At 24.3% G+C, this 27,639-nt stretch overlaps 13 protein-coding genes across 13 annotated transcripts; 7 read left to right on the top strand and 6 right to left on the bottom strand.

The window, feature by feature from the left end:
* Nucleotides 1-196: 196 nt before the first annotated feature.
* Nucleotides 197-3,058, top strand: AAJ76_900027443 (nonsense-mediated mrna decay protein 5; the record flags this gene model as incomplete). The annotated part of the gene is made up of 1 exon (XM_024476585.1): nt 197-3,058. The coding sequence occupies one exon, from the start codon at nt 197-199 to the stop codon at nt 3,056-3,058; it is 2,862 nt and encodes a 953-aa protein (XP_024331656.1).
* A 349-nt stretch (nt 3,059-3,407) lies between these two features.
* Nucleotides 3,408-11,204, top strand: AAJ76_900024232 (dynein heavy chain; the record flags this gene model as incomplete). The annotated part of the gene is made up of 1 exon (XM_024476584.1): nt 3,408-11,204. The coding sequence occupies one exon, from the start codon at nt 3,408-3,410 to the stop codon at nt 11,202-11,204; it is 7,797 nt and encodes a 2,598-aa protein (XP_024331655.1).
* A 32-nt stretch (nt 11,205-11,236) lies between these two features.
* AAJ76_900016403 (hypothetical protein) lies at nt 11,237-11,509 on the top strand (the record flags this gene model as incomplete). Its single annotated transcript, XM_024476583.1, has 1 exon — nt 11,237-11,509. The coding sequence occupies one exon, from the start codon at nt 11,237-11,239 to the stop codon at nt 11,507-11,509; it is 273 nt and encodes a 90-aa protein (XP_024331654.1).
* A 203-nt stretch (nt 11,510-11,712) lies between these two features.
* AAJ76_900014356 (translation initiation factor eif-2b subunit epsilon) lies at nt 11,713-13,284 on the bottom strand (the record flags this gene model as incomplete). Its single annotated transcript, XM_024476582.1, has 1 exon — nt 11,713-13,284. The coding sequence occupies one exon, from the start codon at nt 13,282-13,284 to the stop codon at nt 11,713-11,715; it is 1,572 nt and encodes a 523-aa protein (XP_024331653.1).
* Nucleotides 13,285-13,925: 641 nt separating this feature from the next.
* AAJ76_900013714 (histone acetyltransferase) lies at nt 13,926-15,035 on the top strand (the record flags this gene model as incomplete). The annotated part of the gene is made up of 1 exon (XM_024476581.1): nt 13,926-15,035. The coding sequence occupies one exon, from the start codon at nt 13,926-13,928 to the stop codon at nt 15,033-15,035; it is 1,110 nt and encodes a 369-aa protein (XP_024331652.1).
* Nucleotides 15,036-15,079: 44 nt separating this feature from the next.
* Nucleotides 15,080-17,428, top strand: AAJ76_900012560 (hypothetical protein; the record flags this gene model as incomplete). The annotated part of the gene is made up of 1 exon (XM_024476580.1): nt 15,080-17,428. The coding sequence occupies one exon, from the start codon at nt 15,080-15,082 to the stop codon at nt 17,426-17,428; it is 2,349 nt and encodes a 782-aa protein (XP_024331651.1).
* Nucleotides 17,429-17,478: 50 nt separating this feature from the next.
* Nucleotides 17,479-18,870, bottom strand: AAJ76_90008770 (dead box atp-dependent rna helicase; the record flags this gene model as incomplete). Its single annotated transcript, XM_024476635.1, has 1 exon — nt 17,479-18,870. The coding sequence occupies one exon, from the start codon at nt 18,868-18,870 to the stop codon at nt 17,479-17,481; it is 1,392 nt and encodes a 463-aa protein (XP_024331650.1).
* Nucleotides 18,871-19,127: 257 nt separating this feature from the next.
* On the bottom strand, nt 19,128-21,056 carry AAJ76_90006584 (kinesin-like protein; the record flags this gene model as incomplete). The annotated part of the gene is made up of 1 exon (XM_024476614.1): nt 19,128-21,056. One exon carries the CDS (start codon nt 21,054-21,056, stop codon nt 19,128-19,130), a length of 1,929 nt encoding a protein of 642 aa, XP_024331649.1.
* A 60-nt stretch (nt 21,057-21,116) lies between these two features.
* AAJ76_90005627 (hypothetical protein) lies at nt 21,117-22,013 on the bottom strand (the record flags this gene model as incomplete). The annotated part of the gene is made up of 1 exon (XM_024476608.1): nt 21,117-22,013. One exon carries the CDS (start codon nt 22,011-22,013, stop codon nt 21,117-21,119), a length of 897 nt encoding a protein of 298 aa, XP_024331648.1.
* Nucleotides 22,014-22,573: 560 nt separating this feature from the next.
* AAJ76_90005066 (kinesin-like protein) lies at nt 22,574-23,860 on the top strand (the record flags this gene model as incomplete). Its single annotated transcript, XM_024476603.1, has 1 exon — nt 22,574-23,860. The coding sequence occupies one exon, from the start codon at nt 22,574-22,576 to the stop codon at nt 23,858-23,860; it is 1,287 nt and encodes a 428-aa protein (XP_024331647.1).
* Nucleotides 23,861-23,883: 23 nt separating this feature from the next.
* On the top strand, nt 23,884-24,450 carry AAJ76_90003756 (hypothetical protein; the record flags this gene model as incomplete). Its single annotated transcript, XM_024476592.1, has 1 exon — nt 23,884-24,450. The coding sequence occupies one exon, from the start codon at nt 23,884-23,886 to the stop codon at nt 24,448-24,450; it is 567 nt and encodes a 188-aa protein (XP_024331646.1).
* Nucleotides 24,451-24,522: 72 nt separating this feature from the next.
* Nucleotides 24,523-26,457, bottom strand: AAJ76_90001183 (beta-lactamase fold-containing exonuclease; the record flags this gene model as incomplete). Its single annotated transcript, XM_024476579.1, has 1 exon — nt 24,523-26,457. The coding sequence occupies one exon, from the start codon at nt 26,455-26,457 to the stop codon at nt 24,523-24,525; it is 1,935 nt and encodes a 644-aa protein (XP_024331645.1).
* Nucleotides 26,458-26,521: 64 nt separating this feature from the next.
* On the bottom strand, nt 26,522-27,118 carry AAJ76_9000522 (hypothetical protein; the record flags this gene model as incomplete). Its single annotated transcript, XM_024476604.1, has 1 exon — nt 26,522-27,118. The coding sequence occupies one exon, from the start codon at nt 27,116-27,118 to the stop codon at nt 26,522-26,524; it is 597 nt and encodes a 198-aa protein (XP_024331644.1).
* Nucleotides 27,119-27,639: the final 521 nt, after the last annotated feature.

Below are 27,639 nucleotides of genomic sequence, written 5' to 3'. Positions count from 1 at the left end.
AATTTATATTTAATAAAATATGTCATTTGCATAATTATATTCTTATTGTTTTTTAAAGGCTCTTTATTACAAAAAACCATTTCACGCTATGCGCACTACTATGTCTTAAAAAGGAAGTTTACGTTTAAAAATGTTTTTGTATTTAATGTCAAGATTTCAAAAATTATTTTTTAAAATTTAAAATTTTAAAGCCCTTATGAATCCCGAAATCAAAGAAATTTTTATCAATACATTAAACCCAGATATTAACATTAGAACAAAATCTGAGGTAAGATTAGCACAACTACAAAAAGATTATAAATTTCTTACGTCCTTACCAACCACTTTAATGAAGGATTCTAACATAATTGTAAAAAAAACATCTTCTATTTATTTTAAGAGTTCAGTAATAAGTGAGTGGTCAAATCAAGAATTTGAATCATCTAAAAACTTTATTATTAGTAATCTTATTGATTTTTATATTTCAGCAGATGAAATTAATAATGTTTCTTACAATAAGATCTTAGTACATTTTTTTGATTATGAGTCGCCCCAGGTTGTACAAGAATTTCTTTCTAAAGTTTCTGATATGATTAAGTCGAATGAATTATTACGCTTTTCTATTGCTTTAAATATAATAGGACATATTTTTTATGGCAAAAAAATTATTTATAATCTAGAAGACATTTTAAATTTAATTTACGAAAAATCTGGCGAAGAATTAGTTTCCACTTTATATCCATTTGTTTCTAAAAATGATTTTAAAACAGCAAAAGAAATTATGAAATTTATTTCGAAATCTTATAACTATTATTCTGTTCCAAATTTTTTACAGCGATTAGATGTTTTTTCTTATGTCATTAATTTTAGTACTGAAATCTTAAAGATGCAAAATAATTCCGATAAATACTTTATGAAAATGAAAAAGTGGGTTTCACATTTTCTTTATAAAGCATGTAATAAAGGCATTAAAAAGTTTTATAAAAATGAAAAGCTTTCAAAATTTATTACAGAACCACAAAGATTTACGTATATTTATGAAGTGTTTTTGGCGCAATTAATGGTAGATAATCTCGGTTACAAATCTGAACCTATTGAATTAAATACAGTATGTTTTTTGACCCTTTGTGCATCAGATAAAGATACTTATAAATATATGAGTAAAGATCTTATTTTTATTATTACAGAATATATTTTGGCTGTACATGAATTTGATGATAATGAAGAAAATTGTTTCGAAAATGACCCAGAAAGGTATATAAGACAAAAATATCATTACCTTGAATGTGATCTTAGAAATGAATGCGGTTCACTTTTTAGTGAAATTATAAAATCTTTAAAACATAATGGTGCAGCGATGGATTGGCTTTTTCAGTTTTTTATTCATATTTTGGAAGATGCAAAAAATAATCCTACAGAAAAAAATCATAAAAGAAGCTATGGAGTTTATTTTTTAATGAGTCATGTTTCTCATACATTATTTAAAGCATCAAAAGCATTATTTGAAAATATTTTATTTAATTATGTTTTTTATGATTTAAAGTATGGCATTCCTATTTTAAAATCGCAGGCCTGTTATTTTTTGTCATCTGTAGAAGAAAAAGTAACTTTAAATCAGAATGTTTTAGATGCAATATCTAATGTTATGACAATAGTCAGAGGAAGGCATCCTATATTGAGTGTAGACTCAACATTGGCAATGAATTTTTTTATTAGCAATAAAGAATTGGCAAATTATGTCATAAATTATATAGGTGAACTTGTCGAAAGTATATTAACGTTAAGTAAAAGTTATGACATTGAGCCTTTGACATATCTTTTAGATAATATTATGCAGTCCTTTACAGACGAAGTAACTTTTTTTGCACCAAAATTGGTTAGTTCGATGGGTAATCTTATAAAATCACATTTAGCTGATGAACAGACGGAATCGGAAAATAGAATTATGGTAATTTCAGGATTTTTTCGTAATGTAGAAACTGTTATTAGTACAGAAAATCTTCCTGCCCAGTTAACATTTGATTTGTTTAAAAATTTTTACGATGTTTTAGAGCTCGTTTTACTTGAAAATCAAGAAGATTATTATCAGGAAGTATTAGACATCATTAATTGCTTTTTTTATTCTATTACTACTTTTGATGATTCTATGGAAAAGTTGTTGTGTTTAATTCTTAATCTTGATACTAAAGATATTATTTTGCCGTATTCTCAAGAAATATCAGAAATTATTGATAATGCAATTTGTAATGGCAAGGAAAAGTTACTAAACCAATTTTTTATTGATAAATTTTTTACAATTTTTGTAAATCTTTGTGTTGCAGATGAAGAAGGTTATATTTATGATGAAAGTTTTATAACGGGCTGTAAAATTATTGAATCTTTGTTACTAAACATTGGAGAACAATTCTTTACGGCATTTCCTGATAAATTGGCTGCAATTCTTGAATTAGTAACTGAAAATCTAACAAAATTAGATGAAAGTACTTCTGCTATTATTTTTGGAATAGAATTGATAATGAATTGTTTTGTTATAAGACCGTTTGATACATATAATATTCTTAAGCTAAGAAATTTTGATGAAATGTTTTTCTTTTTAATGTGCGACAAAAGGAAACAATTCAAAAGAGTACACGATAAAAAAATTGTGATTAGATTTTTAGGTAAACTTTTTAGTATCCCACAGTCTGATATTCAAATAAGATGCGACATTAAACAAATTTCTAACTGCTTTTTTACAGTCTTTTGCAGCCTTCCTGATGCTATTGATGCAAGAAATAAACTTATGGCTAAAAGTGATAAAGAAGAAGACAATGAATTGGATGAAGAATATACAGATGGTGAATATTCAGAAGAATATAATGACTTAAAAGACGATTTTTATTTGGAAGAAGATATTTATTTTTCTTCTGTTTTAGATTATTGGGATCCATATGCTTATATTGATAACATTTTTAAATCTTCTTCTTTTAACACTAGTATTTGTGCTCTTGTAATTTCGAATATGTCCTCTGAAAAAAAAAGTGCTATCAAAAATGTGTTTGAAAATAGGTCAAGAGTACAACAAAGAGTTAAAGAATAAAATTTTTACTTTTACATTAATTTCTTTTGGATCATTAAATCTTTTAAAATAATGTTTTGCATATTGCATTTTTAACTGTGCAATGTACAAAAATGTTTATTAAATATTTATTAAATATTTAATTTTTGAGAAACAAGATTCTATAAATATTTAAATATAGTAACAGATTAGAAGAGGTAAAGATTTCTAAAAAATTAACAAATCTTAAAATAAAGTTGTTGGTTATAGGAAATTTTATGTAGATGTATTTTCGAACAAACAAAGTTCTTATAAAAAATACAAATTTAAATTTTAAGCATAATTATGCTTGATGTTTATTTTCTTGAACATTTTTATTTTTTACCCTAAAATGGAAAATTTAAATTACAAAGCTTTTAAAGAAATAATTAAGGCTGCATCTTGTCTACAAAAGAAAAGTTATTACACTGAAGATCTATCGAAAAAATCTTTTTTAGAAATGCTTTTTTTATGCAAAGAAAATAGTAACCTTCTACATTGTCTTAAATATAAAGTACTTTCAGAAGCATTTATTTCTATCAAAATATCAAAAGCTTATTTAAACAACCAAGAAAAGTTACTTCAATTTGAAAGTTGTTCTATAAAAAATCAACTGGAAGATATACATAAACGTGATGATTTAAAACTTATTGATCTAGGATATCTTATAATATTTTTTAACTCGGAGATATATCAAGGTATTCTAAATAGGTTAGATTTTGCATCATTACGACAACATCAGATTTTACATAATTTAGAAGAAATTTTTTATAATAGTTATTGTGTAGAATACATTTTATCATTGAAAAGTCCTAAAGAAATATATGAATCAGTTATTTATTACAATACCTATAATATTGAGATTCATTTAAATATTGTACACATATTAGGATATTCAGAATGCGATATTAATAAAATATTGTATTACAAAAAATTAATAAATTTAATTGTAGAGAAAAGCTTTCTTTATACAATTGATGAAAATGAGATAAATATTTTTAGAGAAAAGATTAAAAATTATGAAATCTATTTTGCATTAAAAAACATTGCAAAAAAATATTCTCTAAATGAATCTATTGCAAAGACACAAAATGTTCAATCTAATTTAGAATTTTTAGCAATAGAGTTTAAAAAACAGTTTAATTTTTGTAAGTCATTTAAAGAAAAAGTTGAAATTATGAAACAATTTTCTGTTTTTTTGTCATATTCCAAATTTTCCGAGTCTACGTCAGAAGAACGCATTACAGTTTATGACAAAATTTGTAAATTTTTAACTTTTGATAATAACAAAATATTTTATCTAAATGAATACATACAAAATATTAAAGAAATAGTAGAACTTTTTTTTAGAGAAGAATCTAATATATTCGTAAATGATTTAAAATCTAAAATTTGTGAACTTGAAATTATTTCAAAAAATAAGAAACATGATTTCTTAAAGATGTTGACACATATTCTTAATGAGAAGATGGTGTTTACAATGGAATATAAATTATATGTAAATAGAGATACAAAGTTTTTTAAATTTCTAAATTTATGCAAAAAAAATTTATACACTAAAGATACACAAGAAATTTTAGATTTTATATTAAAAACACACAAAATTTTAACGATTTTTGTTGATATGTCACATAATATCACAAACGCGGAATATGATATGTTTTACATAGAAATTGATAAAATTTTTAAAATACTTCAAAAGATTATAAATCTTAAAATTAAATATTTAATTAAAATAACTTTTATTGATGAGTTGGAATATCATGTTAAGAAGTTGTCAACTAAAATATTTAATAATAGATTAACGACATTAAAATACGAAGAAGGGAAAATTTATAATGAAAAGCAATTTTTAGAAGACAATTTAGTTATTTGTAAAAATTATCGTATAGCAAATCGATACCTTACAAATATTTTAAACAGTGCAAAATACTGCTTAAAAATTAATACAGAAGAAGAAGTGCATAATATTTTTAAAATAATATCCGATATATTTTTTAGTAGAGATTTATTTATTGATAAAGCATCAGAAATAATAGATACGCTGCTTAAGAGTGCATATGAAATATCTTGCTTTTTTAAATGTTACAAAGACAAGATTACTACAAATCTGTCTATTAGCAAAAAGATTGAAATTTATAAATCATATAAAAAAATCATAAAAAAAGGTTCAAAAATTGTAAAAATTAAAATTCCACTTATAAAGCAGTGCATTAAACAAAGATTAAAAGATTATTATGATTCTAATATAGAAAAGTGTAAAACTGATCCTTTTTTTGATATAAAAATGTCATGGCAAGTATTTAAAATTAATAAGCTTTTTTATAAAAAAAAATTAAACTACAATGTTCCAGAAATAGAAAGTAAAGTATTTATTGTTGACCATATACAGAACTTAAAAGAGAATTTTTACAAATTTTTGATGCAAAAAGACTTTGATTTTGATATAAAAAGTTTCAAGATTAGATATTTAGAATATAAAAAATCCTTAGTACGACAAATTAAGATAGAAAAGTTTGTCAATTATGTTTCTTATCAAAAAAAACCAAATAATATAGATTTATATAAAAAATCACTTAAATATTTACGCTTTATTAAATATCACTTTACAAGTACCAGCCATGTAGATAAATTACAATTTTTAATTGATAATGCATTGGATGACTATAAATTTACTTCTAAACTTGCGCTAATTAAAAAAATAAGTTTATATAAAGATTTTACAAAGAAATTTGTCAATTTTGCCGATATTTTGCATAATAATTCGGAATTAGATCTTGAGAATGTTTTGAAAAAAGCAATTTTATCTGACGATATAAATAGAAAAATAAAAAATCTCAAACTTATGATCTCAAATTTATATTATTTTGATAAAGAAAATGATTCTATTATTGATTTTGAACAAAGACATAAACTTTTTTCTGCTGGAAATTCGAATAATAAAATATTAAATGATTGCTTGGCAGATATCAACTCAATAGACATTTTACTTGAATACAAAGAGCTTTGTAATGTTATTAGAGAAGATATTAACGATCTTATCTACAAAAACAATAATATTATTCTATTGATAAAAAATATCATAAAATACGCTGACATTGAAAGTTATAATATGTTAATACAGATTTTAACAGAAAAATCTTTTAAACAACTTGTAGTAGATGAAATAATAAAACAGAACAAAAGTTATCAAGACTTAATAGAAAGCGAAATAAGTCATTTAAAAGTGTTAATCATAGATTTGTACTTTGTACCTAATAAAGATATTATTAATTTTATAAATGGAAAAATATTTATTGATGATATTTTTAAAAGTGTCTTTAATCTAGATAAAATTTTATATAGAGATAATGTGTGCATTGGATTTGAAAGTAAAAATGAAAAAATATATTTTAAAGAAAAAATAGAGCAAATTCAAAAGTATAAAACACCTGAAGATTTTAAAAATTATTTTTTATTATTTAAATCAAAACTTCAAGAAAAATTATACGAATATTTTATAAAAAGATATAAAATACTAAATGTTGACAAATTTAAGTCAAGTGCAAATAACATACCTGACAATATTTCTTTTATTGACGATTTTATTAACGAATATATGTATTTTAGTGGATTAAAATATAACAATACAATCAAAATTCAATTTTTAAAAAAGCATGAACAAAAATACAGTGATGATTTTAGACTTCTTTATCCAAAACCTGATATAGACATGCAAATAGACAAAATGTATTTATATACAAAAAGTTTACAAAAAAATATATACAATTTAATATATCATCCACCTACAAGTATTATTTATACTGAATTGACTAATACAATTTTTAATAAAATTTCGCTCAGTCTAATTTACAATTCTGGATGTATTTTGTACGGAGAAAGTAGTACAGGGAAAACCGAAACAATTAAATACTACTGTCGTTCAATAGGGAAACCATTATACGTTTTCTGTTGTAGCGAACAATTAGATATAAATTTATTACAAAATATTATTTTAGGCTGTAAAATAAATGGGTGGTATTTGTGTTTAGACGAATGCAATAGATTGAGCGATAATGTAATGAGTAAATTAAGTGATTTGATCACTGAAAATACAAATGAGATAAAATTTTTCATGACATTAAATCTTGGATATCTTGGCAGAAATAAATTACCTACAACACTTAAAGCTCTTTTTACAGAGATTCGTGTTGATGATCCCAATATTGATGATATCTTAGAAATATATTTCAGTAAAGAAATTATTAATCTTTTTAATGATTTAAAAAGAAAACATAGTGGTTTACCACATTATAATTTTTCATTAAGGGCTCTTAATACTATTCTATTTAACTTGGGTGATGACAATAGTACCACAAATTTACTTACATATTATTATGCAATATTTAACACCAAAGATAAGCTTCTTTTAAAAAGCTTTATTACTAATTTATCGCATTATGACCTTTTTGAATTTGGAACTTCTAATAGTACTGGAATATTATTATACGGCCAAAGTCTTACAGGCAAGTCAACATTACTAAAAGAAATGATAAAAAAACGAAATGTCAACTTTCATTTTTTTCATAAATTTGACGAAAAAATTCTTTACGATGTAATAAAAGAAAATCAGGATTCAGAGTTATGGATTATTTATGATATGATACTAGATAGTAAATGGATTGAAAATTTGAATTCTGTTTTAGATGATAACAAAACATTGTGCATGAAAAATGGAGAACTTCTGAAAATAGGACCAAATATAAAATTTATATTTGAAACTAATGATATCTCAAAAATTACACCTGCCACACTTACACGTGTTTTTACAATTTATTTTGAACATACAGATAACTATAAGCAGATTAGTAAATATACCAATATAGATTTATCAAACAAAAATATAGAATACTCTTCTATTATTCAAAATGTACGAAATTTAATTTATACATCGCAGAAAAATAATGTTATATTTTTACAAGGTGAAATGGGAATTGGTAAAAGAAACTTTTTTAATAACTTAATTGGTAAAAATAGTAAAGTTTTAAATTTAAATTGCCGAGAAATACATTCTTTAAAATTTTTTGAGCATAAAAACATTTATTTAGAAGAATATGAAAAAGCGAGTGAACAATTAAAACAAGAAATTAAAGAACTGTATGAATTTGGCACAATTCAAGATAAAAAACAGACAATGAAGCTGTTTATTAGCTATAATGGCACAGATGATTTACAAAAGACAAATTATAAGGCTAGAATTAATTGTAACATACTTTTTATTAAAAGTAGAGACAATAGATATTTTAATTTAAAAGAAAATAAAATTTTAGAATTTAATATTAATAAAACTGAAGAGGTAACTGATTCACTTAGAAATTTACAGGTAACTGGAAAATACGAAGAAAAGTATATTCCACAAGAGATTTATGAATTGTACAAATCAGGAAAAATAAAATATTTTGAATGTTTTAAAATAATGGCGTGTACCTCATTGACGGAATGTTTTGTAGATTTTTTTACACAAGACATTAATTCTTTGTGCTTGAATAAAGCAATAAAGTTTTTTGTGGATTGTAAATTAAATTTTATATTGCTAGGGGATCGTTTATCAGGTAAAAATTGGTTACTTAAAGATTATAAACTTAATATTATTCAAGTTTTTAAACAGACTTGTGATATTATTTATCCTCCAAACACAGTAACTGCAATTTTAACAAATTCATTAGATTTGCTTAGTAACAAAATTATAAAAGAAAACTTTACGATAAAATTATATTCTTGTACAAAATTTATAATTGATTTTGATGAATTTATAAAAAATATTGATATTTTATCCGATAATTGTCAGAATATTTTAAAGTATAATTTTATTAAAAATATAACTTTAAAGCCATGTAAATGTTGTATACAAAACGAAAAAGAAATATTAAATGTAATGACAATCGATGATATAAAATTTAAACGAGAAAACATGACATATAAAATGATAAGCTCTAATCTTAAAATTAGTGATAAATATGGTACTAATTTATTGTCATTTCCTAATATGTTTAAATTAATGGACTTTATAAATACTGCTGTTAAAACATTTAAAGAACTTACAAAGTTTAACAAATTTTTATTGGATGGCCAAAAGAAAATTCAAAATTTTCATGCAATTTCTCATGAAAAAAAAGAAACTTTGAAAAATAATAATATTTTAAGAAAAAAATACCATAATGAATTAAATGATAAAATTATTAATATAAAAAAAATTGAAGAGGAAATAAACACAGAAAAGAAATTTTTAGAAAATAAAAAGCAAGAGAATTTAAATTTTTATAATCAAATCAAACAAAAGCAAGAATATGTTAAAAAACGGCTTAATGAAGGAGAATCTAAATTAAAAGAAAGCGCAAACAAGATTAACATGATCACTAAGAAAAATATAGCAGAATTAAGGAGCATGAACAATCCACCAAAGACAGTTCATTATGTTATTAATATTTTGTTTAATTTAATTACAAGTGAGAAAGAACTTGATTTATCAAATAATTTTAAAAAAAAATCGTGGTCAGAACTTTTGGTTTTTCTCAAATCTTTTGATTTAAATTCATTGATTGACGCATCAACAGCAAATATTTTAGATATAAATATTTTAGTAGACAAAGAAAAAGAAATTAAGAAGTCATCACAGGTTTGTTCTATAATTTATGAATGGATTATTAATAAACACGAATATAAACTTATTAAAGAGGAATTACAGCCTTTAGAAGATGAAATAAGTAAGTTGCTTGACGATGGAAAAATTGCTTTGAATGTTATAAAGGAAAATGAAATAAAACTAGAAATATTAGAAAATAATCTAACTAAGTATAATAGTGAATGCAAGGAATTAAATAAAGAGTATGAAGAAACAAAACAAGAAATGCTTTTTTTAAAAAAGGAAATTGAAAAATATGATTTATTGATTTCTAAAATTGAAGAGGAAAAAAATAATTGGATTATTAAAGAGTTTACCTTAGATTTGATTTATGATAATTTATTTGATAATAAGGTTATATTATCCAAACAATACACTGATGCTAATTATTTAAATACAAATGTAAAGGATATTAATTTTAAGAAGATTATAAGTAATATATACAAATTTAAAAGAAATATTATTATTTCTGATGCAATAAATGATGAGGAAATATATAAATTGTGTAAATTTCAAACAGAATCTAAAGATTTTAATATTGTTTTATTAAATTCTACATCCAGTTTGTATGAGTGCATAGGATACAAACTAGAAAAAATTGAACAATTTACAGTTAAAAGTACTGTAGACATAAAAAATATGCAAAATACTTTATTAAAAAGTATAGTAAATGGAGATATATTAGAGATTATTGAATCTAAAAATATTTTAGATCAAGCTAGAGAAGAATTGAAAAAATTAGAAAATTTAAGAGAATTTTATGAAAAACTTAATAATGTTTACAAAATTTTATATAAAAAATATCAATTATCATTCAAAGTTTATAATGATTTTCTTGTAAAAAACAATTTTATGCAAGACAGTAATTTATCTGAAAACAAATTGTTAGAAAAATCAGAAAAATTTTGTTTGTATTTTGATATTAATGATATTTTTAAATATGATACTAATATTTTGATAATAACTAATACAGAAGATTATGTTTATTACTTAGAAAAAAATATTTTTTTTAAAAAGATAATAAGCATTGGGGATAAAAATCATAATTACATTTATAAAAAATTACTTGATTCAGGCAATGATTTATACCTTATAAAAAATATAGATCTATTTGATGACGCAATCGAAGATAAATCTAATAATAAATTTATTTATATTAGTGAATATAACAGAAGTAAAAATATGTTAAAAGATTGTAGAGTGTTAAATTTTAAATATAAATTTGATTATGAAAGAAGTCTTAATTTTTATAAAAAAATTTTTACAAATGAAAATGAAGATTTAATTATTTTTCACTGTCAATTGATAAAAAAAATTTATGAGCATAATCTAGAAAAGAAATATACATTTACTGTGAAAGATCTTGATTTTGTCATAAAACATAAAAATAACATATCTTTTGAGTATTTAAAATATCTAGTTTACATTAATAAGATAGACAAATGTGATTATGAATTGTTATTTTTAATATTAAGAGAAAAAAGGTGATACACAAAAATATTTCTTTTTAATCCCTTTATATGGTAAAGGAAAAAATAGCTTATGGTTTTGTATTGTTAATTTTAATACTTCATCACTATAAATATTTTATTAGAGATATAATATTACAAGGTATTTCTAATTACAAATTAGAAACATTAATTTTACATGGAATATATCCCATGGATAAAGAAATAGACAATGAATACGCCAATTTGTTAATAAGTAATCAAAAAATATTTCGTGTTTATAATTTATCAATGATTTTATCTTTAATGATGCCTGTTATTGTTCCATTTATAAGATTATTATAAAAATAAATCTTTCGAGTTTAATTAAAAATTTATAAGTGTTTGTTGTAAATTTAAAAAATAAACTAATATTTTATAATTAAATTTAGTGTATTTCTTAAAAACAAAAAAGACCTAAAAAGTCTACACTTCAAAAAGGCAATTAATTAAAAAATCTTTAAAATCACAAAAAATGTCGACCACAACCAAGTTTATTGTATTTTTTATTAGAACGTACCTTTTTTTATTCTTTTAGAATATTGTTTTAATACGCTTTTTAATATTATTCCATCTTCAATAAGTAAATATCCATATCTAAAAAATACTTCTTTTCTAAATTCTATATCATTTTCTAATAATAAATCATATAAAATAGACAGTAGAACTTCTTGATCTTCTACAGTAAAAAGACACTCACTTATCAAAGGAAAAAAAATAGAGGCATTAATAGTTGATGTCTCAATATCATTCTTATCAATATAATTAACTAAAAACATAGCAAACGCTTCAATAAAATCTCTATTAGAAGCATTCCAAACTATTTTAAAAAGATTTACCTGTCTTATAATACTTTCAAAATCTGTTTGTAAATCTATGCCATCTAAATAATTCACAACATCATCAAAGAAATTCCCCTTTTCAAAACTTTCCTCCTCAATTTCGAATTCCTCTTCTAAATAATGTACATTAAATTTATTATTATTTTCAAAAATAATAATTTCTTCTAAATCTTCTGAGATGTCAATGTCATCCCAAACTATACAACTTTTAAGATTTCCAGATATTTTACATCTACTACCAACTGCTGAATTTTTAATATAAAATTCTTTATCTAATTTATTATTACATCCCAATATTGTATTTTCTGTTTTATTAAAAGACAATCCTTTAGGTAAATTAAGCAAATAACTTCCTTCAAAAATTACTATATTTGTATTTTGAATGTATTGAGAAATGTCTTCTATTTTAGATTTAATAATATCTTCATTAAACTTGAAATAGTCATATAATGTTAATATTTCTTTACTATAAATTTTAGTAAAAGAGGGAAGATAATTATGTGAGGCCTCATAAAATCCAATTTTAGACTCAAAGGGATTAAAAGCCAGAATAGATTCTAAAAAGTCACACATAGAAGTAAAATCAAAATTTTCTACAAAATTTTGCACAACACCAGGAGAAATTATTGCCATGTTTGGAGAACTACCTTCAAAGTTAAATTCTACTGTTTTATATTTTTTTATGCAATTAAAAATATTTTTCATATTAAATTTATCATTTATGCATTTCTCAAAAAATACAATACATTTATCCCGCGTACCGTACAAATATCTAACTTGTGAATTAGAGAAATTTTTATGGATAAAAAAGGTAACCAAATTCTGATTTTGTTTATGTACCTCAAATAGTAGATTTATATCAAAATTGGTATAATGATTTGCATATAAAACAATAAAATCTTTAAGATCGTAACAACTATCATTTATGCTCCTTAATATTTCACCAAAATTTACTTCTCCAGAAATACACGTAAAATTAATTCTTTTTTTAAATATCTGAGATACATGTTCTGTAATTTTTTCTAAATGGTTTCCACAAAGAATAATGTTTGTAAGAGACTTGGAAATTAAAGAATTTATAATATAATCTATCAGAGGAACATTTGCAACAGGAAATAAAGCTAAATTATTTTTTAAACTAGTCATTTTTGGGGGAATCTGCTTTGTCTGATAATAATCACATACAAGTAATACTATATTGTTATTTTCTCTTATAAAGTTTTTTATTTTTTGAACCATTAAAGGGTAAATAGATTAAACCAAATAAAACCTTTAAAAATTTTTAAATATAAAAAACAATTTGTTTGTTTGTGAATAAATAAAAAGTTCGAAAAAAAGTAATTAGATATTTTTTAAATCAGTAAAAATAATTAAAATGACAATTAAAATAGAAAAATAAAGCAGTTTATAGTACTGTTTTGAAGTTAAGACAACACCAAATGTCAAATATGTCAATGATTTTATCTTACCACGTTATGGAGATTTATGAACATTTAATAAAATAAGTTTTATATTTTACGTTAATTACAGTATGAGATGCTTTTTCAAATATTTTCACAAGTAATTAAAACAGTATCTTAATAATGATTAATGAAAATTAAAAACAGATGCTACAAGATAATGCTATACTACTAGACAACCAGTTATATAAAAAGGAGTAAATTGATAGAATCAATAACAAGAAGAATAAAAATAAATATTTTGTATTTACGTGTTGTTTTTAATGTATCAAAAATAAAAAAATAATGTTATACAAAAGATTTTATAAGTCGTTTTAAATTGTATGTATTATTTTTTTTGAATGTTGTATAACCTTTTATACATCTTTTATTTTGAAACAACATGAAAGTTACTATTTATTTTATATTTTTTAACTCCTTATGGATCCAAATGATATCAAAATCGGATACAAATTATTTGTGCAAAAACCAAACACAATAGTTCAGCAAAAGGCCGAGATACTAGGTATTCGTCATAGAGAGGATGTATTAGAATTTTATGTACATTACATAGATTTGAACAGAAGACTTGATGAATGGATTCCTCATACATTTTTATGCTTAAATGACGTTACAAAAATAGAAATACCAAAAAAGAAAAAGAAAATTGAGGATGCGCAAAAAAAGTCCATAGATTTAAATAGCATTGATGATGAAAAGGAAAATGTTAAAGTCAAAGATGAAGAATATAAAATAAAAAATATTAAACAGATACAGTTTGGGAAATATCTTGTAGAACCCTGGTATTTTTCTCCCTATCCCAAGTGGATAACTGACACTGATATTGTTTATATTTGTGAAAAGTGTCTGTACTATTTTAAACATAAAGATGTTTACACTCAACATTGTACAGAATGTGAGACAGAACATCCGCCAGGACGTGAAATATACAGACACAATGGAATAAGCTTTTTTGAGATGGATGGATATACGGAACCCAGATTTTGTAGAAATCTTGCTTTACTATCCAAATTATTTTTGGATCATAAATCTTTATATTACGACATTGATGTCTTTTTATTTTATGTATTGTGTCGTATTGACGATAATGGATATACGATTGTAGGATATTTTTCTAAAGAAAAAATATCAGAAATGGGCTATAATCTGGCTTGTATTCTTACTCTGCCTTTTGAACAGAGAAAAGGCTATGGAAGAATTTTAATGGACTTTTCTTATATGCTCAGTAAAAAAGACAATTTGATAAGTGGCCCAGAAAAACCTTTGAGTGATTTAGGACTTTTGAGTTACAGAGCATATTGGTTGGATGTTATTGTAGATTTTTTAGTAGAAAATAATAACTCGTCTGTTGATGAAATATCTAAAGCAACTCACATTACTGTAGAAGATATTATAAGCACTTTGATGTATTACAATGTTTTAAAGCTTTACAAAGGAAAGTTTATTTATGCACTCAGTGATAAACTTAAAGAAAAAGCACAGAAATTTAAAACTAGAAGATTGGACGAGAAATATTTAAAATATTATTAATTTTTAATAAATTGTATGATTTCTATTTTTTTTACCGTTTTTTGATGTCTAAGAGAAAAGAAAAACTGTTAAATAAGTATTTAAATAAAAAAAGAAAACAAAGACGGCGAGATGATCTATTGGCGCAAATTGCTAGAATAGAGAATGACCGGATTCAGAAATCTAAGGATACTACAATTTTTGTTGAAAAAAATAAATCTAAATATTCTGATAAGCTTGGCGATGATAATTTGAAAGATATAGTAATTGAAGATATAAGTAGTATTGATAATATTCAACAAGAATCTAGTAAATCAGAAATAAAAACCGATCTATATTTTAATGATGTAGATACAAAAACCGATCTATATTTTAATGATGATAATTCGTTAGGAATTGTTGAAAAAGACAAAGTTATTGATAAAAAAGAAGTCGATGATAAACAAAAAGAAAAAGTTATTGATGAAAAAGAAGTTATTGATGAACAAGAAGATGAAGTTATCGATGAAAAAGAAGTTATCGATGAACAAGAAGATGAAAACGTGTCATTAGAAGACTTTTTAGGTGAATCGTCTGTCTTTGATACGATTACATGTCTTTACAGACCAGTGGAAATAGAAGAATTTAGAAAAACTCTACCAATTTACTATGAAAAAGAAGAAATTATATCTACAATAAAGAAACATTCCGTTACATTAATTAAAGGAGACACTGGTTGTGGCAAGACTACACAAATTCCTCAGTTTCTGTACGAAGGAGGATTTAAAAAAATGATAGGCGTAACGCAGCCGCGAAGAATTTCTGCGATTAGCATATCGAACAGAATAAATGAAGAATTGGGAGAGAAAAAATGTGCTTATAAAATACGATATGAATCTACAGTAGATTCTAATACATCTATTAAAATTATGACTGATGGTATACTTTTAAAAGAAATTCAAAGTGATTTTCTTTTGTCAAAATATTCTGTAATCTTACTAGACGAAATTCATGAACGTAGTTCTAATATGGATATTCTTATATCTTTATTGTCTCGTATTATAAAAATAAGGAAAGAAAGAAATAATGAACTTAAATTGGTTTTAATGAGTGCAACAATAATGATTGACGAACTAAAAGGCTTCTTTGAAAATATTGCATTATATGAAGTACCTTGTAATTCTTTTAAGGTTACTGTTTTTTACGAAGATAAAGATCCTTCTGATGTTGTGCAAGCGGCATTTGATCGAGTTAGCAAAATAATTAAAACAAAAAAAGATATTTTAAGTAATTCGGTTCTTTGTTTCTTGCCAGACAAGAGTTACATTTATCAAGTAATGGATAAATTAATTGCTCGTTTTGATGATTGTATAATTTTGCCTCTTCATTCTTCTCTATCTAAACAGGAACAATCTTTGATATATAAACATTATGACAAGAGAAAGGTGATATTATCAACAAATATTGCGGAAACAAGTATTACTATTCCTGATGTGTATTATGTAGTTGATTCTGGATTGGTAAAATGTAAATACGTGGGATCAATGAACACAATTGAATATTCTATAAAATATATCTCAAAATCTAGTGCTACTCAGCGTGCAGGAAGGGCTGGTAGAACCTGTCCAGGTATTTGTTACAGATTATATAGTGGAAATACATTTTTAAAACTTGATGATTACGATCATCCTAAAATATTTTATGAATCACTTGACGAAATAATACTTAATTTACTGTCTCTTGGAATTAATGATATTCATAAATTTCCGTTTTTAAATAGGCCTTCTGATCTTAATATTAAAAATTCGCTTAACGAATTAAAACGTATACGAATTATAGATAATGACACTAAATTGACGAAATTAGGAGAATTTATTAGTAAGTTGCCTTTGCCACCAAGAATCGCAAAACTTCTATGTATTCCTAATACAACACATATACTACCAGAATTAATTGATTTGGCTTCCTTGATGTCTATTAATATTGAACTGTCGTGCAATGCTGCCACTAAAAAATATTTTATTGCCGAAAAAAGTGACCTTATTGTTATACTTAAGGTATTTAGAGATTTTGAGCAAGCAAAACATAAAAAAGAGTTTTGCAAAAAAATAGAAATTAATTTATCGACATTTTGTGAAGCAGCGAAAATGTCAAAATTTTTAAATAATAAGTTCAACTTACGTACATCAGAAAGAAATTTATTAACAGATGATGTAAAGAATGAAATTAGAAAAATAATTTATTTAGCATATTCTGATAGAATTGCGCTGTTTGATGAATCTTCCTACTGGTATAAAAGAAATCCCATTTATGTTTCTAATTCATCAATTGATGCCGAAGGAGAATTTGTTGTGTTTGAGTATCTGTTGAAAGGAACAAAAAAAACTTATATGAAAAATATTACAATTATTGATAATCAATGGTTTAATTTATAGCTGTTTTGTAATGGTCATTAAGATTTTATTTTATAAATTTATAAAAATTTTTATTTTAATTTTTTTTTTGATTTAGGTTTTCTTTTTATTCGTTTAATGTTCTCTTCTTTAAATTCTTTCGGAAATTTTTTAAACTCTACATTTCTAAGTTCAGTCATTCCAGGTATTTTTTTAAGCATGTACAATTCAACTAAATCATCATAATCAAGTGTCGTATAATCTAAAATGTAATTAAGGGTGTGCTCTTTATAAGATCGAAAATAAGACACAAAGGCTTTAACTGACAGCTCTAATAATTCATCATCCATAAATGTTTTTAAAAAATCTAATTTATAAGAAGGTGTACAAGTGATTTCTTCTATTTCAATATTTTTAATTTTAATAAAATCTAAATATACAAGCTCATTAGGCAAAACAAAAAGTATAGATTCTCCTTCTTTTCCATTTCTAGCAGTTCTCCCACTTCTATGAACAATATTAGTATAATCTTTTGGTATATCAAAGTGGATGACAAGTTCAATATTTTTAAAATCAATTCCTCTCGCTGCAATGTCAGTACACAATAAAATATCTCCCTTTTCAAAAAAATCTTTATAAACATTAGTTCTATCTTCTTGTTTCATTTTCCGATGAATTTTATACACATTCTTTATATTAAATTTAATTAAAAATTTATAAAAGAAATCAACTTGGTTACATGTAGCAAAAAAAACAATACTTTTCTTATTTTTTATGAGATCCAGCGTAGTAAGTAGCTTATCGCTGTATTTTGTTTTAAGATAACATATTTTAAGTTTATTTGGTATTTCGCTACCTTCACTTTTAACAAAAATAGGATTTTTTAGTATCAGTTTTGATAAATTTTTTACATTTTCATTTATTGTAGCAGAAAAAAATCCACAAGATTTTGATTTTGGCAAAAAAGATACAATATTTAGTACTTTTTCTTTAAATCCCAAATCTATTAATTTATCTGCCTCATCCAATACAAGATATGATAACCTACTAAAAAGCTTAGTATTAAGTTTTATAACTTCTAATAATCTACCTGGTGTCCCTACAATAATTTTATAGTCTTTTGTTATCTCAATCAAATCATCATCAATATCTAAACCACCAATAAAACATTTAGTCGGCACATTAAACATTTTAAAAACATCAGTAATTTGCAAGGCAAGTTCTCTTGTGGGTGTAATAACTATACAAACCGAAAAATCTTTATAAAACGTAATTTGTTTTAAATAATTGTGAATAATTGGAAGAACAAAGCTAAGGGTTTTACCAGATCCCGTTTGTGATTGGACTACAACGTCTTTATTATTTAACATATGAGGAAGTGTTTTTTGTTGAACATCAGTCATATAAACATAATTATTTTTTTGTAATACTTCTTTAATAATCGTATTTAGATGTGTGTCTATAAATTTTACTGGGTCTGACATGGGATAATTTTTAAAATAATATAAAATGTACAAATCTTTTAATCACAGAAAGGGCATTAGCTTAACTTATTATAAGAATAAAATACTAAATTTAATTTATAAACTAATAAAATTACTATTAAAAAATTGAAAATTTGTAGATTTTTAAATATGCATATACGAATAAGGTATTGTACATACAAAAAATATAATTAATAGCAAACCAATAATATTAAGTAGTTTTATAAATTTTAATGAAATATAATGTTATTAATATATTATTCTTTTTTAGGCACAAATGAATTTTTATCAATATATATAACTGAGTCAACCTTTGTATAATCAACGGTATTATTTACATCTACAGAATCATTTGCATACAAAAAAGAAGAACTGACAGAAGTATTGACTACTGTTTTTGGTGAATTTGAAGTCAAATTTTCTGAAACATTAGGACAATCAGGAGGAATACAAGTTTTAGAACTTTTAAAAAGTGGACTTTCAGCATTTATATCATAAATTACGCATTCTTCTTTATCTGCAAATAAAAGTGAAGAAAACCTGTTGTGTTCTAATCCTCGTAAATTATGATCTTGTTTTTTATAAATGTTATTGGTATCTAAGAGCTGTTTAGAACTACATTCTGAATTCTGTTCTTGAGTAGAAGTATTTATTAAAGGAATGTCTTTAGACACAGAAGCTTTATTGGTATCGTCTAAAAGCACGTTCATTTTTTCTGAAATTTGTTGTTCTCCTTCAGGCATCTCATTTTTGGTAATCGAAAAATTTTCTTCTATACTTAGCACGTCGGTATTTTTTAAAAGTCCTTCTTGCAAGACCTCAAATTTATTTTTTGAATCGAACATCAAATCTACTTCAATTTTGTTACTCATGTCAAAATCAGTTAGCATATTTTGTTTGCTTTCAATTTCTTTTTGCTTTTCTTGGCAATCATTATATTTATCAGTCAATTTTTGTTGGATTGTATCATTACATTGTATTTTATTTATTTCAGAATTACTTTCTAAGATCTCGCATTTTTTACTTTCTACTGAAGAAATAATGTCGTTATTCTCTAAATTGACTTTTGTATTTATTTTATCGCCTTCTTTCATTTGATCAATTTTACTGTCGTTAATAACATAATTAACATTCTCTTCTGGTAGTAATGTTTTTTCTGAATTAATAATCGTGTAATCATGATTTAATGCTTCGACACAGCTTTCTTCAACTAATGATAAGTTTTCAACATCTTTATTCAGATCACTTAAATCTATTTTTGCATTCTCTTCTACATCAATAACTGCTTTTTCTTCTAAAACACTTCCATAAATAGTTCGATATTTACTCAAATATTTATCTAACTTCTTTGGCGTTAAATCATCTTGTGGCTCCTTCTTCGTTATAAAATTTATTTTTGGCCTAAATTCAATTGATTTACTTTTTTTCTCCATTTTCTTTAAATTAGTAATTAGTCTTACTTGTTTTTCCAATTCTCTAATTTTATTACATGGATTTATTTCTTTAATTGGCTCCAACTTTGGTATTTTTTTATATGGCGAATGTTTTGGCTCGTGATTAAAATACAAATTTTCTGTTTTTTGAACAGAAACTTCTTTTTTATCAGATTGACCCGATTCTTTATTTTGTACTGTTTTTTTATTATTTTTACATATAGATCTTATTTCAACACTTGGATCAGTCTTGGCTTTTTCGATTAAATTACTCAATTTTTCTGAAATACTATTACTCTCCAATATCATTTTTATAGTACCAAGTCTAATATTTTTATTAGTAGAATTATAATGTTCAATTAATATCTTTTGATATTGTATTAAATCTATATATTGACATATGTATACCAGTGTATCATGTGCTCTGGTATATACAACTTTATTAGTTCTTCCACTTAACTTTAAAAGTACAGATAAAATATTTGTTATATTTGTCATTTCATGCTTTAAAATTTCAAAAAGTTTTTTTAAAAGATTAAGTGATGTTCCAGACAATTTAGACCTTTCAGATAAAATTGATCTTAAAAGTAAATCTAATGAATTATCCACAAACAATTTACATTCATCATATTCACATAGTTCTTCTCTTAATTTAATAAAAATTTTGTCTAATTTTGACCATGTAACTTCATCTTCTTTTTGTTTACCTAAATTTATGCATTCTTTAAAAAGTTGATTATTTAAAGCTGCCATTTAAGGGCGAAATGATAAAAAAATATTTAACAAAAGACAAAAAAATAGATTTATAGTAAATTATTTGTTTATTTCATTATTACATATCCAATAAATTTTATAGTACTCTTCAGTATTTTTAAAATAATTAACATCGACGTTACCAATTAAATATGGAATTCCCAATGCCAGTAAATTTACAATTATTGCTTTTTTCTTATTTGTGTAACTTGTCCCGTACATTCTTTTTAAATATATATTTATTTCATTAATAAGCAATTCTTTGTGTAATTTGTCTTCTAATTCATCTGAAGATATAAACATCGGTACGTGAGATAAATTAAGATACCTGTCATCTAACATTTTACAAAGAGAATCTTCTGAGAAATCCTCTAGATTTATAAATGCATTTATAATATTGTTAACTTTTACATTTAGACATTTATGTTTAAAGTCTTTTTTACAGACTTTAACGATGTACGGGGACGATAAATAACTATTAATATTTTTATAAATTTCTGGTACTTTTTGACATTTTAATAGTTTTTCTTTATCAAAAATTTTAGCTGTAATATCTCCGCTAGTAATGTCAATACAAAACTGTATTGTTTTTATATCTTCAGGCAGTAAATCTTTATGTGTTATATGTTCTTTTGCCAATTCATATAATGTCACTATTGTAAATAAATCTTGTACTTGAAGTAATAAGTTACATTTATCATTTAGAAGATTTACAAAAAGTTTTAGAATACAGGAATTTAGAATTTCTAAATGATACAATAGCCAATTATCTAAACGTGCCAATAAAACATTTTCCGTCCAATTTGGGCAAATATTAACTTTTAATTTTTTGTTTAATAATACACGCTGTATATTATTAAAGTTGGCATTTACTAGTTGAGCTATTAGCTTTTCTAACTTTTCTTTTCTAATTAATAATTCATTTTTTTTACTTCTTTTGTTTTCGATCTCTGACATTAATAAGGCTTTTTATTTGTTTGTTTGAGGATGATTTTATGCGCAATAGATTTTTGCAAAATTTTTAAAATTAAACAAAAAGACTTTTATCAAACGAGAATTATAATCTTATAGAATTGTTTTACTGTACTTTATCTGTAAGATAAAAAGTATTTTTTTTAGATTGTAGCCTATTAGTAGCATTTTTTTATAATTTTACAAAAATACCAGTTAGAATGCATTAATTTGTGCTTTGTTAATATTCAATTGAATATAACAAATTTTAATTTAATTTTAGTAATTTTTTAAAATTCGTTAGAAACATTATGTCTTAAATTTTACGCTTAATAATCTACATTTTTAAATTAACATTAAATAAACTATTTTTTATCTTTTAAGTTTAACCTATTTTTTGTAAGTCGATAATGAAATTCAAGAGAGATTAATGCTCAAAATAGTTACATTCAATAAATAGCTTAAAGTATAATATTTTGTCGGTATAAGCTTTTTTGTTTTCACCTAAAACAGTTGTACATATTTGTTTCAGTATTATTTTAAATTAAATATTCGTAAATGAATAAATGTCAAAAAAAATAGATGTACATATACGATTAAATCCACTTAAAAACAATACTATCTGGAAGTATTCTAATAATAAATTAATAAGGCTAAGTAAAAATCAAGAAATTTTATATGAAAACTTTAGCAATATTTTATGCGAAGAAGATAATCACGAAGTTTATAAAAAATGCTTATCTAACAAAATTTTAGAAAAATCCAATTGCACAGTTTTTGCATATGGACAAACTGGCTCAGGTAAAACGTATACTATGCTAGGAAATAAGTCGAATGGAATGATAATGTATTCATTAATAGATCTTTTACATAATTTTAAATTAAAAGTATCATATATAGAGATTTATAATGAAAAATTATATGATTTATACAGTAAAAACGAATTAAAAATTTATTGTAAAAATGATAAGACAATAATAAATAATTTATCGTATATTACAATTTCAAATGTAGATGAAGCGGAAAAATTTTTAGATCATTGTGAAAAAAATAGAACATATGGAAATACAGAATTTAATTCTAAAAGTAGTAGATCACACACAATATTTCAAATATCATATTTTTACAATGAAAAAGAAATAATAATTAATTTAATAGATCTAGCAGGATCCGAAAAGGCTTCTAAAAATGAAAGTAGAAGGACTGAAGGGGCATTTATAAATAAAAGCTTACTAGCATTATGCACTGTAGTAAATAATTTAAGAAATAATAAATATTTTGGCTACAGAGATTCAAAGCTTACACGTTTACTACATAATTCTTTAGATGGAGAGACAAATATAATTGCATTGTGTACTTTATCTCCTAATGAAGAATGTGTAGAAGAATCAATATCTACTTTAAATTTTGCTGCACGTTTAGCAAACCTTGATTTAAAGAAAGTTGTGACCTGTACAATAAACAATGATTGTACTAATTTAGATTTATCAAAGGTATCAATACATGATATTAATTTAAAGCAAGGTTTTTATGTAGAACAATTTATGAAACTTAACATGGTTAAATACGACAATAAAATAAAAGAAATAAATGATAATGTAAAAGATGAGACTAAATCAACCTCCTCAAATTTAAATAATAAAGATGTACTAGAATTAAAACCTTTTGTTCATAATATAAAAGATACGTATAGTAAAAATGACAAAATTGTACCACTTCTCTATGACAGAATAGAAAGTTTAGAAAAAATGCTTATCAAAATCTTAAAAAAAACAACAAATAAAAATGTAAAAGACATTTTTATGTTAGAAAAGCATATGTTTAATTTAAAATTAAAAAAATGGCAGAATTAAATTTATGATTTTTAAGCCCTCAAATGACAGAAGAAAAAAATCCTATTAAAAACATTAGAAGGACGACTCGAAGTAAAACGCAATTTATAAATTTTAATAAAGATGAAATTAGAGATCTAAGAATGGAAGTTAAAAATTTAGGCTTTAAACCTGAAATCGATGAAAACCCCGAGATTGAGATACAAAAAAATATTTTTGTCTTAGGAGAAACAGTGGGACTAAAAAATAATATTGAAAAATCGAGGAGTGCAAATAAAATACAACACGAAAATGTAATTGAACAAAAAATTACCTTTAATAATACACCAGTTGAGAAGTCCGAACCACTTACAGAAAAAGAACAAAGAACATATTCGTTTAAAGACCTATTAGATTGGGTACATAAAAAAGAAAAAAGGGAATTATATCCTAAAAATAAATATGACTATTCATACAAAAAAAATAAAAGTGAGTTTAAGAACCAAAATGAACTACTTTATGAGGAAAGGAATATTGTGCATATGAAAATAGAAGAAGAAATAATCCCAAGCTTGAAAAATAATCCATTTATAATTGCTGATAAATATTTAAGAAGTAAAAAAAATATGTAGTTATATATTAAATGTACTAAAATTTATAAATTATTTGTATTTAATAAATAAAAAAGCTTATTTTAAAAACATTTATAAATTGCTATATAAACGTTCTACTCTAGAAAGAATGTTATTAACTCCATCAAAAAGCCTATTTTTGTGCAAAATCTCAAAACTGTCCTCATATACATTAATTAACAAAGTTTCATCAAATCCCGACACCTTAATTTGTCCATCAAGCTCTTCCACAAAATATGATGCTTTAAGAAATTCTATTAAAACGTCTTTCTTGCACATTTTATTTTTTTTAATGTTCTTTACATTATCTGTAATATTTTTCACGATATTATTAATATTCAATGCAACTACATCATCAATATAATTACTCTTCCATTCAAGAATAACTTCATCATTTTTAATTGTAACACTGATATTTCGTATTTTAATACCACCATTAATTTCCAAAACTTCTTCGAATGAATCGTACAAGACCTGTTTGACTAAAAATGGTGTGCAATTATACGGTATCTTTTGTTTTTGTAAAAACACCACTTCTTTAAGTTTTAATTCTCCAAGTTCATTTTTACGATAAATTTGTATATCCCCAGAATTTTCTACAAGAATTCCTTCAAATTCACCTTCAATATCGCCAACAATACTTGCTTCTGTTTTCTTTTTTACATCAAAAGAACCTTCTTCGCAATTTCTAAGTGTATATAGTTCCATTTGTACATTTTTCTTTTCATTTCTTTGTGCTATAACATTCTTTAATCTATTCATTTCATTGGCTTCTCCGTGTACAAAAAATAAATGATCAGGCTGGCATTCGTCAATAAATTGAACATTCTGTGCAAAATCAACGTGTGCACTAAAAGAAATGTAATCCACTGACATATTAAGTTTAAGAACATTACCTTTCATAGACATTACTTCTTTAGGTTCATTTAGTATTTCTTTTGCAAGTGTTCCATCTACAGAATACCCCGGAATTATTACCCCGTTTCGCCTATCACCACACCATTTTTCAAATAATTCCCTTGAAAGGCCGCTTTGTAACATTCCCGGACTTGCCATAATTACACATGGACTATTATCTTCAAAGAAATCAATACTTTTTAAATTTTTAACATATTGAAATGCAAAAGGATTTTTAATTGAACTGCTTTTTTTGATATGATCATTCATCATATTAATATAAGTCTGATAAATACCAATACATTTTTTGGCTAATGCTGATGCATAATATATAGGTATGCTATGTAGTTGTGGATTATTAGACCAGTGTTCATCCAGTATTAACAGTAATTCTTGCGCTCTCCCCAATGCAAATACAGGCAGTAAGCATCTTCCTCCTCTTGTTACTATTTTTGTGATTGTGCTTGTAAATCTACTTTCACGTTCATCCCTAGATAAATGACATTGAACACCATATGTACTTTCAGTTATTAAAGCATGAATTTTACAATTAGGACTTTCCGCTGCTTTTAAGTGTCTATCTTCTTCTCTGCTATAATCTCCTGTATACAACATTACAGAATCTTCTATCTTTATTAAAAACATTGCAGCACCCAATACATGTCCTGCGTTTAAACCTATCACTTTAATACCTTCAATATTAATTTCTTGATGATAATCAATTGGAATAATCTTGTTATAACAGTTATTTAAATCCTTTTCTGTGTAAAAATCTACATCAGAACTAGCATTAATAATTCTTACATAATCATTAAGCATCCACCTTAAAATTGCTTTAGTAGGATGTGTCATAAAGACTTTTCCTTTAAAATTCGTTTTTTCAGTTAAATAAGGGAGACCTGCTGCGTGATCCAAATGAAAATGTGTTATAAAACAAGCATCTACAGTACTTAAATCAACTGTGTCTAAAAAAGGCAAAGATGCAATACCAGTGTGTGCCGAATGAACACCACAATCAAACATAATATTTTTATTATTATAAGAAATTAATATACAAGATCGCCCTACTTCATTTCCCGCACCTAGTGGTTTGACTTTTATTTTGTTCATTAGAGGGTAGAAAATATAAATAAATTTAAAAAAAGAGCATAAATTACCAAACAAGTTTATTGAACTATTTACCCAAATCATATTTACTTCTAATTAGTGATACGACTTCTTCACTACACATACCAAAGAAATCTTCTGTTGTAGGATATTCTAATGGAAATGCAACAGCGTTTTTTAATTCTTCCCATACAGTCCTCCCATCTCCTTTTAGTGAAAACCCGTCATCAGTTTTTATTTCAAATATAAGGTAATTTTTTTCGTAAAGTGTTCGACAGTGATAAACTATATAATTATCATCCAAAACCGGATGTGATTTATATTTGTAAAATAGCCTTTTGCTTTTATAACCTACAGTATAAAAAATATTTACAAGTTTACTTCCCTTTACTGGGTACTTGGTAGGCACACCAATACTGAATAAAGATAGAATATGCTTATTATTTTTTAAAAATATAGGAAATGAGGTTATGTGATAATTTGGTACAACATTGTATGTTTCTACTTCCTTTAATTGTTTACCGTAGAGAACAGTGTAAAATCCTTGTATGTGAGATTCTATATTTACAAGATCTTTTTTTCTAGCACTTATTTTCTTTTTCAAGATGTCTCTATTTTGCAAAGACTCTGTAATCTTTTTTAGCAAGAAAGCTTTATCTGTCATGGGTCTAAAAATCTAAAAAATAAGTAATTTTTAGTTTTTAATTTATTACTAGCTACCACTATCCCTTTTAAAACGGGATTACAATATGATGTATGCTTTCTCTTATTTAAATTGTGTCTTAATATTTTAATGTGTGTATGTATTGTTTAAAATTTAAACATTGCACTCTTTTGATTAAAAAATGGCAATAGCGCACATTTCATAACTTACATAATTGAATTAAACTAAAAGAAAATGTTTGCAAAATTTTGTACCGTCCACAGAGTAATTACTCTAAGCTGTATATTACTTTTTATTGATAAAAAATACAAATAATTTCACAATTTTTTAAAAAGAAAGGTTAAAAAATAAATAAATATTCAGATTTAAACTTTTTATATATATTGATGACTAGCTTACGCTATCCCGTTAAAAACTGGATTTCAAACTTATATTGGTTTATGTATTTACTTTTCAAAAGTATAGTATGTCATTGTAATAACTCTTTTTGGTATAAATTTAATATTTTACTATAAATTAAC

Source organism: Vairimorpha ceranae, assembly GCF_000988165.1.
Source record: "Vairimorpha ceranae strain PA08 1199 chromosome Unknown NODE_9, whole genome shotgun sequence".
Lineage (NCBI taxonomy): Eukaryota > Fungi > Microsporidia > Nosematidae > Vairimorpha > Vairimorpha ceranae.
The sequence above is the reverse complement of the archived record's forward strand: the minus strand, read 5'-3'. Positions and strand labels throughout refer to the sequence as shown.